This window comes from Lactuca virosa, chromosome 4 (assembly GCF_052849685.1).
Source record: "Lactuca virosa cultivar CGN04683 chromosome 4, Lactuca_virosa_CGN04683_v6, whole genome shotgun sequence".
Taxonomy (NCBI): Eukaryota; Viridiplantae; Streptophyta; class Magnoliopsida; order Asterales; family Asteraceae; genus Lactuca; species Lactuca virosa.
In genome coordinates, this window is record NC_136429.1 from 344,138,493 (window position 1) to 344,150,299 (window position 11,807).

Sequence of the window (11,807 nt, forward strand, 5' to 3'; positions counted from 1 at the left end):
TTCTCTTACTTTGAATCCTTTCAACATAACATTCATATATCTTTTTGACTAAATTTGATTAAAATTTCTCGATCTAAACCTTTAGATTTGAAACAAAGTATAATATTCTCTCCCTTGATTATAGCAAAACAACTTTTCAACCTATGCAACTTTGCAAAGTGAGACTTTTGTTTCCTATAATTAATATTGCTAACTTGCAATAATAATCATCCTCCCACTAGCATGATGATTATATCCATACTAGCATAACATTTATGCTCCCACTAGCTTTGACACGTATTCAGAAAATAGTTGGACTTCTAAAAGACAATACTTATTGACTTTCCAAAGTTCATATTTCCAATACGATGTGCTTCGATAAGCCTTTATCTAAGCTTCTCAAATTCACACACCTTTCCTTAGATAGCTCACATGTTTGTCTAAACTAATTCAAAACTTATATTACTAAGTCCCAAATGTTCAGACTAATTGTCAAATCTCACAATTCGAACTATGAAGAGGGATGCCGTAATCATAATCGAATTTGAGAATGCAATTTACATAATCGCCATCTTCTTAAAATCTCTCTTAGTGAAAGCGTTTCCTCACAATCATTTTCATGAAGGAGAGAAACCTTATGACACTTAGATTTTATGGTGCATGTGTTCCTATCCATGCAAATTCAAACTCTTATGGACAAAACTTGTTCATTCTTAATTTCTTGCCATCAAGGGTCCCACCATTGCTTCCAAGTTATTTGGCAGCTCACTTATGCCAGTCAATGTACTTTCATTGATCAAGTTGTTTGCCCTTATGCATTCAATTGAGAACTCGTAGAACTCATATGCATAATCACTCAACTGGATTGGCACAGAAATAAAATTTTGTCAACACGATGGGTTACAATCCTCAAGTCGTGTGCTAGTGTTTAATAGGTTTACTTCTTGATTTGTTCTTGAAACTTTTCAAGATCTTTAGACTCCCACTGACCTCTTGACATATAAGATTCTCTTGTCAAGAAACATTTCTTGACAAACAAATACTCAAGAGTTAGTGTGTGTCTTTATCAAGACAAACCTACGTACAATTTGGTACTAGCTGGTCTTTGTCTTATTCAAGACATCACAACTTACCAAAATGTGCAAATGTAAGAACATTCCTACTTAAAATTATGTCACTCAAGTCACAATCTTGGAGTATGACTCTAAGAATTGATTTTTGTATGAAGTACGATTCATCTTATTGACTTAACCCATTTTTGACAATTCTCGACTCCTCTTCTTAGCCATACTAATGCTATAAGGTGTCCTTAGAGGATGAATTGCAATATGGTTCTTAAGACGATCATAAACATGATACAAAAGTACTCTCCCTTCTTCTTAGATTGGAGAAACTTTTATCTTTCTTGCCTAATTGATTCTTCTTATTCGTTCTGCCATTCATTGAAACTTTTCAATGATTCAGAAACATACTTAATCTTTTAAGTATAATCATATTTACTAATCTTTTAGCAAATCATGACGAACATTTTATCGTTCTTTGTGGTGGACTTGACTAGTGCACAACATTGTGTACCAGATCTCATTATCCTTCACTTGACTCACATACTTTTATGAACAAGGAATTAGTCTCAATTTTTCCAAATACGAAGGTTCTCATTCGTCACACAATACCAGTTGCATGATTCCAATTTTCTGTCCAATTGAAACTTGGGCGATGAGAATCTTTCCTCATTTGGTAAATTTCTGACATTACCACAAATAACATAACTAAGAATCAAATCCATTCACAATATTGCTAACAATAGAACCATTCAAACACCAATTTTCATAAAATCCATCGCAAGGAAACATAAATAAGATAAATCAAAATTTATTTTATTGCGGAAAAATATTGTCCTTACAATGCGATTACAAATGAAAACTATGTAAATATTACTTAGCAATCTATCTTAACTCTAAAGTAGTAGCTTAAATATCTGATCCTTGAATCATGCGATCGAAATCCATTTCTTCGCGATCAGACTCAGCTTGCTCCTTCCTTTAAGCTTCCTTTCCTTTCTTCGATCCTTCAAAACATCGAAATGTAATCTTATCACATCATGTATTAAGAATCTCCAAATAGGAACTTAATAGAGTTAGATAGTGGATTTTTACCTGAAGTAGAGTCATACATCTTGACTCTCCCATCTCTTAGATCTCTCAAGTAGTCAGGGCAGCTTCGTAACCAATGTCCCTTCTTTTGGCAGTAGAAACACATGGATTCTTATGGAATGGTACACAGGACTATCTCAGAATCAGCCTTTCTTTTGCATAGAGAAAACTTTTCTGGACTTCCAATGTTACCATTGCCCATAGAGGGTTGGGATATTGATTTACCAGACAAATTTGCTGACCAGTGCGCCAAATCATTTCTGATTCAGCGGCAATAAGCAAATAAGTCAAATCAATAAGGGTCATGGCGTGGTCCATCATATAGTACTCTCTAACGAACTTACCATACGTTTCGGGAAGCGACTGAAGAACCAAGTCAACAGCCAACTTACTTTAAACATCGACACCTAACAATCCCAATCTATCAATATGTAACCTTTTATCCAAGACATGAGCACATATAGACTTTCCATTTTCATGTCTTTTGCCAATAGGGCTTGAGTTACCTTGAACTTTTCAAGTCTTCGAACACGTGGGTCAGGGAGAATTATTGGAGGAGGTGGAGGAAATGAAGCATGATTTCCATTTCCACAATACAATCGTGGAACATCATCTTCACGTGGAAAACTTTTTCCAACGGATTTAGGAAGACCATAGTTGTCAGACTTTGACATCTATGAAACGGGAGAAAATTCAAGTTTAGTTGATTGAGTCCTTAATAAAACACCCAAACGAGATATTAAGGCTAGGACCCAACACAATATCCTACAAATTGGAAGAGGGATGTCGTAATCCAATTCACAGAACATTTGAAGGTAGGTAAATGACGATTTACCAATTTCCACCATGAAAAACGAAAAGAAGGTTAAGTTTTAAATGAATTGAAACTCCTAGATCTTTTGAGATTCATTGAACTTTTCAATGTCATGTTTAATCTCGATTATGCCCTTCATTTGTGACTGGGATGTCGAGGATCACAAATAAGGTGTGAATAACCATGCGAATGTACGTGGTGCCCTCAATGTTACAGTCACCTAATCGACGTGTCGGTTAACCACACACGCTCCATCGATCTATGACAAACATCGAGTTACCCTTCGCTACCAATGCCAAACCCAACTTAGTGTGCCGGTTAACCACACACGCTCTACTAATTGTCTCGACAAGGGTACAAAGTGTAATTCCATGGAATTGCATCGATTTCACTTTTTCCTAAAGTAACTAAGATTTGGGAATTTAGTAAAACATTTTGGTTACTTTAACATTCATTATACTTTTAATGAGGAGAGGGTTTGCCCTATCCTACCCGTTCGGCTAACGACCCTCCACCAATCAAGGAAGCGGTGGGTGAGAGTGGACGCCCATTAAACGGCCATTTTATAGGCCATAACCTTATACCCCCCCTTATAGATCGGCTTCGTGAATGAGATCTACTAACGGTAAGACTAGCAGTTTAAGTTATATATATATATATATATATATATATATATATATATATATATATATATATATAATATTAGACTTTTAATGTTATATATAGTATAAGGGTGTATTTTATACTTTTAAAATACTATGTGGGTTAATTTAATAAATTATACCTTTTAATTTAATTAAACATAAACCATGTCATTATGGATTTATTAACTCTCTTTTAATTATACCTTTAATTAACTTAATAAAACCATAAGAGTGTAATTTGAACTTTTTCAAAACTAGGGTTTTAGAATTTAAAATTTCAAAAATTAAACTTTTAATCAAAAATTTTAAATTCCAAAACTTGAGGGCAAGTTTTGAAACATTTCAAAAATTAGGGTTCATAATTTAAATATTTCAAAGTTAAACTTTTAATTAAAAAACTTAAATTTCAAACTTGAGGACAAATTTTGAAACCTTTCAAAATATTAGGGTTTAACTATTTAAGCTTCAAAACTAAAACTTTTAAAGTTCAAATTTAAACTATAAAACCTAAGGGGTGTAAATTGAAACTTTTCAAACTTACTAGCTCAAATATTTGACTAAGAATAATCCTATATTATCCATATTTAACCAAATCCATCAATTTTGATGAGGATAATCATTCCAAACTTAAAAATTCAGATTTTGGCAAGAAAAACGAGTTTTGGCAATTATCCTCAACAAAATCTGGCAGAAAAATCGAAAATCCCGGCACCAGAGCCATGGACTCGTCAAGTCCACAATGGAACTCATCGAGTAGGACCTACTCGTCGAGTCCATGAATAGACTCGGCGAGTCTGCCAGTCAGAACCCAAAAAAAATCGATTTTTCAAGCAATAAACGATCAAATATGCATCAATTCATCAACAAACAGCCCTAGGCTCTGATACCACTGATGGGTTTTGAGCACTACATCATTCCTATGGTGTACATGCAAACCCTAAAGCTTTGGATCTAGTTTGTCTAATGAACATGCAATAATCATCCAAAGCCATAAACCCTAGATCTAACATGTGATAATCAAATAACATATGACTTAGGGTTTAGATCTTACCTTGATTGTTATGTAGCAATAACAATCTCGATTCCTTCTTGTAATTGGATTCTGAAAGCTTAGTGTCACAAGTGTCACACCTCTAATGGAGTCACAAACACCATAAGCAATAAGGATGAAGAAGGAGGAGAGAGAAGACACCAAAAACGTCTAGAAACCCTAAGAAAACTCTTAGCCACGTTTTTGGTGCCCTAGGGGTCCTTAAATAGTAAGGCTATTAGGGTTATCTAACAAGGAAACCCTAATTTGACTGCTTAGGCCCTAAGCAACCCATGAACTCCCTCCTTCGAGGCCTTGGACGATTTCTAATAGGTTTCCCCATAGAATTCGTCCACTCCTCTAATATGAAGTCCATTAGCCCAATATTCGAATATCACACAATTGATAGTTCTAGTCCCCTAAGTTTAATTAATCTCTTTTAGCCACAAAATTAATTCTTAATTAATTATTGACTAATATTAATTAAACAATATGATTTCTCCTTTAATATATTATTCTCATAATATATTAATAAATCATAATTAATCCTCTCTCTCCATAATTCATCCTATCAAGTTGCTTTGGTGAAGGCAACCCAAAAGGACCATGCTCGCAATCGGGTCAAGTACATACCAAAATAGTTATGGGCTTAGACACCAATCCAACACTAAGTCCCTCGCGTGTACGCCTTGTGTACGAAGAGTACGCCCAGCGTACTAAGTTCCGGCCAGAAATGTCCAAAATGCCACTATGGGCCATGTTGCACTCTTTCTTATGCACAAGGACTAAAATGAAATATTTATTCATACATAGGGTTAAAATTGGGATTACCTCAACATCGGGACCTTACAATGGCAAGTAATAACTTGATATGTGCAACGCTTATGTATTTAAAGTTTCCCCTTCCATGTTTCTTTTTAATTTTTTAAGTGGGTCGGACAACTTTTTCACTTACAAGGTTCATCGTGATGACATCTTACCAAATATCCAAGGAGATGTTATGTTGATGGAAAAACGGATTACATGGATTATGTGGGCATGGACATAATCTCAATGTATTAACTAGATGTCATGCTTTAGGAACTTAGATATGTAAGTGGTGAGACTATCTACTATCATTTCCTAATTCCCAAAGTAGAAATGGATAACAATGGATAACGGGTTACTCCTTCGCAACAACATGGACATGCATCATTTGGCTAGGTATGTTCCTAAGAATAAAGAAATTAGGATTTAGATTGAACATGGACAAGCTAGTGTCCATACCTATTTTATATCTCCAAGATAGTAGATGGTAGGGACAACTTTATCATAACTTGTTTTGAATATATTAGATGGTATTTAATAGACAATATAGGTGTTATAAAAAAAATTTATTGATAGATGTCAAGGTCCACTTACCACAAGATACATGTCAAAATATATATATTTAATGGGGCTGACAAAACACAAGTAACAACTCCATGGAAGGACCGGTATGTTGTTAATTTGAAAGACAAGACATGAACTTGCATGTATTGGGATATTACTGGCATGCCCTACAACCATGTAGTAAGTGCAACTTGGTATTAAATACAACATGGGGCGAAAAATGTGCATGGTCTTGAGAAATAGGTCCACCCTACTTACCGGCTTGATATATGAAAGGAAATGTATAAGTATAAAGCGGATGCAATAAATAGAAGTAAGTGACCTAAGGGTCCGTTTGATAGTTGTTGTCTGGAAAGGTGTTGTCTAGAAAATTTTATTAATTGGGAAAGAAACCATGTTGTTTGATTGTACATCTAACTGACTGTGTTGAATGATGAAAAATAATCATTCAACTATAAAGATATGGTTTTAGGGTTTTCTGGGAAAGACATATCTTACCAGAAAAGAGCCCATTTTATTCAGCTGGAAAGATTTGTTTGGACCTGGAAAAATATCTATCAAACAACGCCTAAGTCTACTTGTCCTACAACACTCATTGCCTTCGAACATTTAAAAAAAATCTATTTACTACAATTCCATTTTCATTTTTCGGCCTTAAACAAACAAACATGCAAGTGGAGCGACCAAAAAAGAAGATGAAAAGGGTTGATGATGAGCCATGCAGTCAAGGGAAGAGCTTGAGTATGAAATACCTAATTGTGACATGCAGAAAGTGTAACAATAAAGGGCACAATTTGAGAAGTTGCAATGAGCAAAAGGGAGAGGCTTGAGTAAGGAATATGGAACCAAGTAAGAAGAAGTAGGAAATTGGGAATAACTAAATAAGATGCCTAAGGGCAAGAAGTAGTTGGTTTTATATGTTGATTAATTAAGGGAATTTGACTTATTAAGGTAATTAGCTTTTCGGACTGTTCAAATATGGATAACTATTTTTTTTGTACACATCTAGGTAACAAACTTTTTGGAAGTGTTCACATATGACCATGATGATCGGCAGTAGCAGGTAACTGTCTTTTTAAATTTTTTTGTGTTTTTGTACACATTTTGGTAACTTTTTTTTTGTACCACACCATTTTGGTAAATATCTTTTTAAAATACACTACTTTGATAAATATATATAGGGAAATCTCCGGAAAAATCCCAATATTTTACTTTAATTTACGAAAAAATCCCAAACTAAAATTTGTTTACGGAAAAGTCTCAATTACCGGTAAAAATAACGATTTGGCCCATTTTTCCCGGTTTACCGGTTTCATTACTTACCCGGTTTTAATAAAGTCCCATTATTTTACCATAATTTACGAATAAGTCCCAAATTATGGTAAAATAATGGGACTTTAATGAAAATTATGGTAAAATAATGAGACTTTAATGAAACCAGATAAGTATTGAAACCGATAAACCGGAAAAAATGGTCAAATCGTCATTTTTTCCGGTAATTATGACTTTTTCATAAACCAATTTTAATTTAGGACTTTTTCGTAAATTAGGGTGAAATATTAGGACTTTTCCGAATATATATATATATATATATATATATATATATATATATATATATATATATATATATATATATATATATATATATATATAATTAAAAAAACCTCAAGATTTGACATGGAAAAACACACATCGTCGTTATATAGAAGTAGTTTTTATCTGAAGGCCAAAATACCCGAGGCGGTCCGGATAGACTGTAGGCCCTGCAAGGTGGTCCAGACATGCTGAAGGCCCGGAGAGTGGTCCAGATAGATAGGTTGTAGGCCCTGCGAGGTGGTCTGGTCATGCTGAAGGCTCTGAGAGCGGTCCAGATAGGCTGCAGGCCCTGCGAGGTGGTCCAGTTAGGCCGAAGGCTCATATATACATGTTGTTATATGTATGGTTGTGTGTGGTACTTGGGGGAACTCACTAAGCTTTGACTGACAGATTAAGTTTTATGTTTCAGGTACTTTAGATGATCGGGGAAAAGCAAAGGCGTGATCGTACACATCCTTCGGTGACTTGTTTTGGAGATATTATGATACATTGATATTGGAACATTTGTATTTGATCTTGGGTTCTTATGATTTGGGTTGATTGAAAATAATGATTTCTCTTTAATTAAAAATGATTTTTTTTTTTTAGATTTTGCGATATTACAGGACTTTTTTTTTGAAAATTTTGATTGTTTGACTTTTTGACCAGGTTAGATCGCCTAGACCGCCAATGACCACCCAGGGCAGCCTAGGACCGCCCGTAACCGACTCTAACTAGCTTGACCAACTAGCATTAATCGTAGACTAGATCGGCTAGTGCTACGGCACCACCATGTTGTGACCAAAAACGACTCCCAACATGTCGTAACCAATATAAATGGTCATAAATATTGTTTTAAGGAAATTTAACTGAATCTATTAATATTGCAAACATTATGATCGATTACCTTAATAAAAATGGAAATTGATTTATCAGGATAATTACCTTTTCGTTTTGTTCATATTTGGGTAACTTTTTTTATACATCTAGGTAACGAACTTGTTGAAAGTGTTCACATATGACCATTATGACCGGATATAACCTGCTATATCCGGTCATAATAGTCATATGTGAACACTTACAACAATTTGTTACCTAGATGTATACAAAAAAAAAATTTACCCGGATGTGAACAAACCGAAAAGTTAATTACCTTAATAAGTCAAAATTCCATTAATTAACTCAGAAGTTGGCTACAAGTGCTTGTTTCTAAATTGACTAATGAATCAAAAAAGAAAATTAGAAAAGAAAATTAGCGTTACCTCACTGAACAAACACAGTGTTTAACAGCTAATTGTTAACACACAATCCTAGACTGGGGGGTGTTTGGGATTGCTTTTAAACATAAAAAGTCTTTTTTGTAGAAAGACTTTTTGTAAAAGAAGCTCTTTAAAAAGTGTTTGGATTAGCAAAATGACTTTTAGCTTAACTTTTACATGTAAATTTACAAAAAGTTAGGTTTTTGTGACTTTTTGAAACCCCTCATTTTACTCTATGCAAAAAATCATTTTAAAAAAAACTTTTCTATTACCCAAACATCTTTTTGACTTTTTGAAAAAGTTAAAAGTCATTCTAAAAGCCATCCCTAAACTTTAATGAAATGGGCAACGGAAGGAAACTTGACTTGAATTGAACAAATCATCAAAATAATAGATAAAACACGTAACCATCTTTCACATATACTAGAAAGTAGAAACAAGTGCATTGCCTTGTTTGCCACATAATAGCATAAGATACTTGAGCTGAATTAAACAAATCTAATTTATCAACTCAAAAACCTTCATGAACTCACACTTGGAGCCAAATTTAGTTTATTAGGAGGATGTGATTTGTAAGTATCAAGACATTTACCAAGAAATTCAATAATAATCATCCAAACAAAACCCTAGATAAACATAGAGCTTGCCCCAAAACTAAGCAAGCAAACAAACAAATATAATCATAGCAATGTGCAAGATTCTCCGCATATACCTTCAATAACTCTAGCAACATTCATCAAGCTCCAGACAGCATTTTCCACTACTAAACCTCAATCTAGGGTTGGGCGATTTATGAGAATCTTCATGTAGAGAAAAATGGGAAATTATGGAAAAGGTTGGAAACTAATAAATAGATATTTGCTTTCTCAACTTTGAGACTTGGATGCAGAGCCTGAAGACTCCATAGTTTTTCAATAATAAGAATTATGATCAATGTTATTATACCAACTTCATAACATGCGAGAAAATTGCTGGAAGAATATTTCTTTTCTGCTTAGACCTGATTGCAGATAATCAGAACACTAAACCCACCCAAATGTCATTCATCCTTTTGGCATCAATTTGTCTAAAACAAATAAAGGATATATTCTTCACGACTACAGTAAAGAATAAGAAGAAAAAAAAACAAAAATCAGATTATTGTAAGTTACCTTTCTTATTCAACTCTAAATTTTGAGAACTTGTTCTGTAAATCTTGAGCTAAATGCCTACCACCAGTGTGCCTCAACACATTTTCAATCTTTTTATAATTTCTATAGTCAGGCTTCAGACCTTTCTCCATCATTTCATCAAGAATCCTACAAGCAACAACAATATTTCCATTTCTCTGATGCATCCTTGCAAGAAACCCATACATCTTATTCGTAGCAGGCATCTTCTTCACTTCAATATCCCTTACATATTCATACGCCTCCTCATATTTTCCAGCATCAAAATAGCCTTTCACAAAAGCAGCATGAGTTGTAAGCCGAGGTGTATGACCCATATGCAGTAACCTCTTTAAAATATCTTTTGCAAATTCCATCTTCCCAGATCTACACGAATTTGCAATGATTACTTCAAATGTTATCGGATCTGGATCAACACCCGCTTCTTTCATTTCTTTAAGCAAATTCATAGCTTCAGGAAGCTTATCATTTTTGCATAAACTACCAAGAATGTAGTTGTAAATTTTGGAGTCTGGTTCGCAACCTGCCATCCGCATCTCACCAAGTAAGGCATAAGCTTCGTCTGAATGTCCTCTTCTACATTTTTCACGAGCTATAATGGCATAGTAATTCAGCTTCTTCTCTGTAACTTCCATCACAAACTTGGCCAATTCAAAAGAGTCAATAACACAGAGCATATGAATCATGGAGAAAACACCAGAGCTACGAATAGAACCTCCAACTTCATTCAAAACCCGAATTATTAATGAAATTGATTCCATGGCATGAGACTTACTTGAACCGAGTACAGGTAGAAATGCAAACGCGTTGTCTGTAAGGCAGATTCCTTCCTGTTTAAACTGCATCAGCAGATCCTTCATTGTGTCGTAATCACCTAACCAACCACAGTTATCAATCATCAGACTACAAACATCAGCACTGCGGTGAATATCCGGATTATTATCCCGAACCCATTCGAAAAATTTCAGTCCAGGTACTCTATCGCAACTCAAAACCCTAAAAATCTCACATACGGATCTCTTAGAGAGTGTTATGCCCATGGAATCTAACTTAGATCCGCAATCACCGTTACTGCTCGTCACCACATCAATCACTTGAGAAACCATTTGGGGCGACACACCGAGTGGCTGAGGCAAATCTATGGGTCTCTTTCTTGTCACGAGAGGATGGGTCAGGGTCATGTCTTGAAATCCAACATTTTTATCAGAAATCGGTCGTTCATCCTCTGACGTGACAGAGAAAAAACGAAGAACGGAAAATAGGTGATTATTAGAAGATGATTCTGAGGACAAAAAAGAGGAGGTAGTCGATGATATGAATGAATTAGGGTTTGGGGTTTTTAAAGCAATAGGGTTTAAGAAGAACCTGAGGATTAACAGCTTCTTGGGGTGAGTGTTCATCATGTCGGAGCAATCGATATCATTCGATCTTTGCAACGACAGGCACCATCTTGTTTCAACACAAGCGTCAAACGTTTGTGAGAATTACTTTTTCTCCGGTCTTTCGGATTTTTTTTTAAACTGTTTTTTGATTAGTAGCTTTTCAAAAACTAATAACTCTTTTGGCTGTTGATAAATATTTTTTAAAAGTGATTTTTGTAATTTTTTTTAAATATATATTTTAAATAAGTTAAAAATGATTGATTATTCAAAAATGTTTAGAAATTTAAAAAAATTGACCAAAACACTAACTTTAGTGCCAAAAAAATAACCAAAAAATAGTTTTTTTTCTTTTTAAATAACCATTTAGTCCGCACAAGCGCTTCTGCGGACTCTTCATGCCCTTTATGGACCGAGTATCTACATAAATATCT

The 11,807-nt window shown here is 34.5% G+C and overlaps 1 protein-coding gene across 1 annotated transcript; it reads right to left on the bottom strand.

Annotated features, from left to right (window-relative positions):
- Positions 1 to 9,412: 9,412 nt before the first annotated feature.
- LOC145108615 (uncharacterized) lies at positions 9,413 to 11,520 on the bottom strand. The gene is made up of 2 exons (XM_079045655.1): positions 9,977 to 11,520; positions 9,413 to 9,891 (listed from the first exon to the last, which is right to left on the bottom strand). Exon 1 carries the CDS (start codon positions 11,395 to 11,397, stop codon positions 9,982 to 9,984), a length of 1,416 nt encoding a protein of 471 aa, XP_078901781.1. The 5' UTR covers positions 11,398 to 11,520; the 3' UTR covers positions 9,413 to 9,891; positions 9,977 to 9,981.
- Between the last annotated feature and the right edge of the window lie 287 nt (positions 11,521 to 11,807).

What these genes read in the sequence shown, in the direction of transcription:
- LOC145108615 (XM_079045655.1), bottom strand. Translation starts at nt 11,397, where the DNA reads ATGATGAACACTCACCCCAAGAAGCTGTTAATCCTCAGGTTCTTCTTA.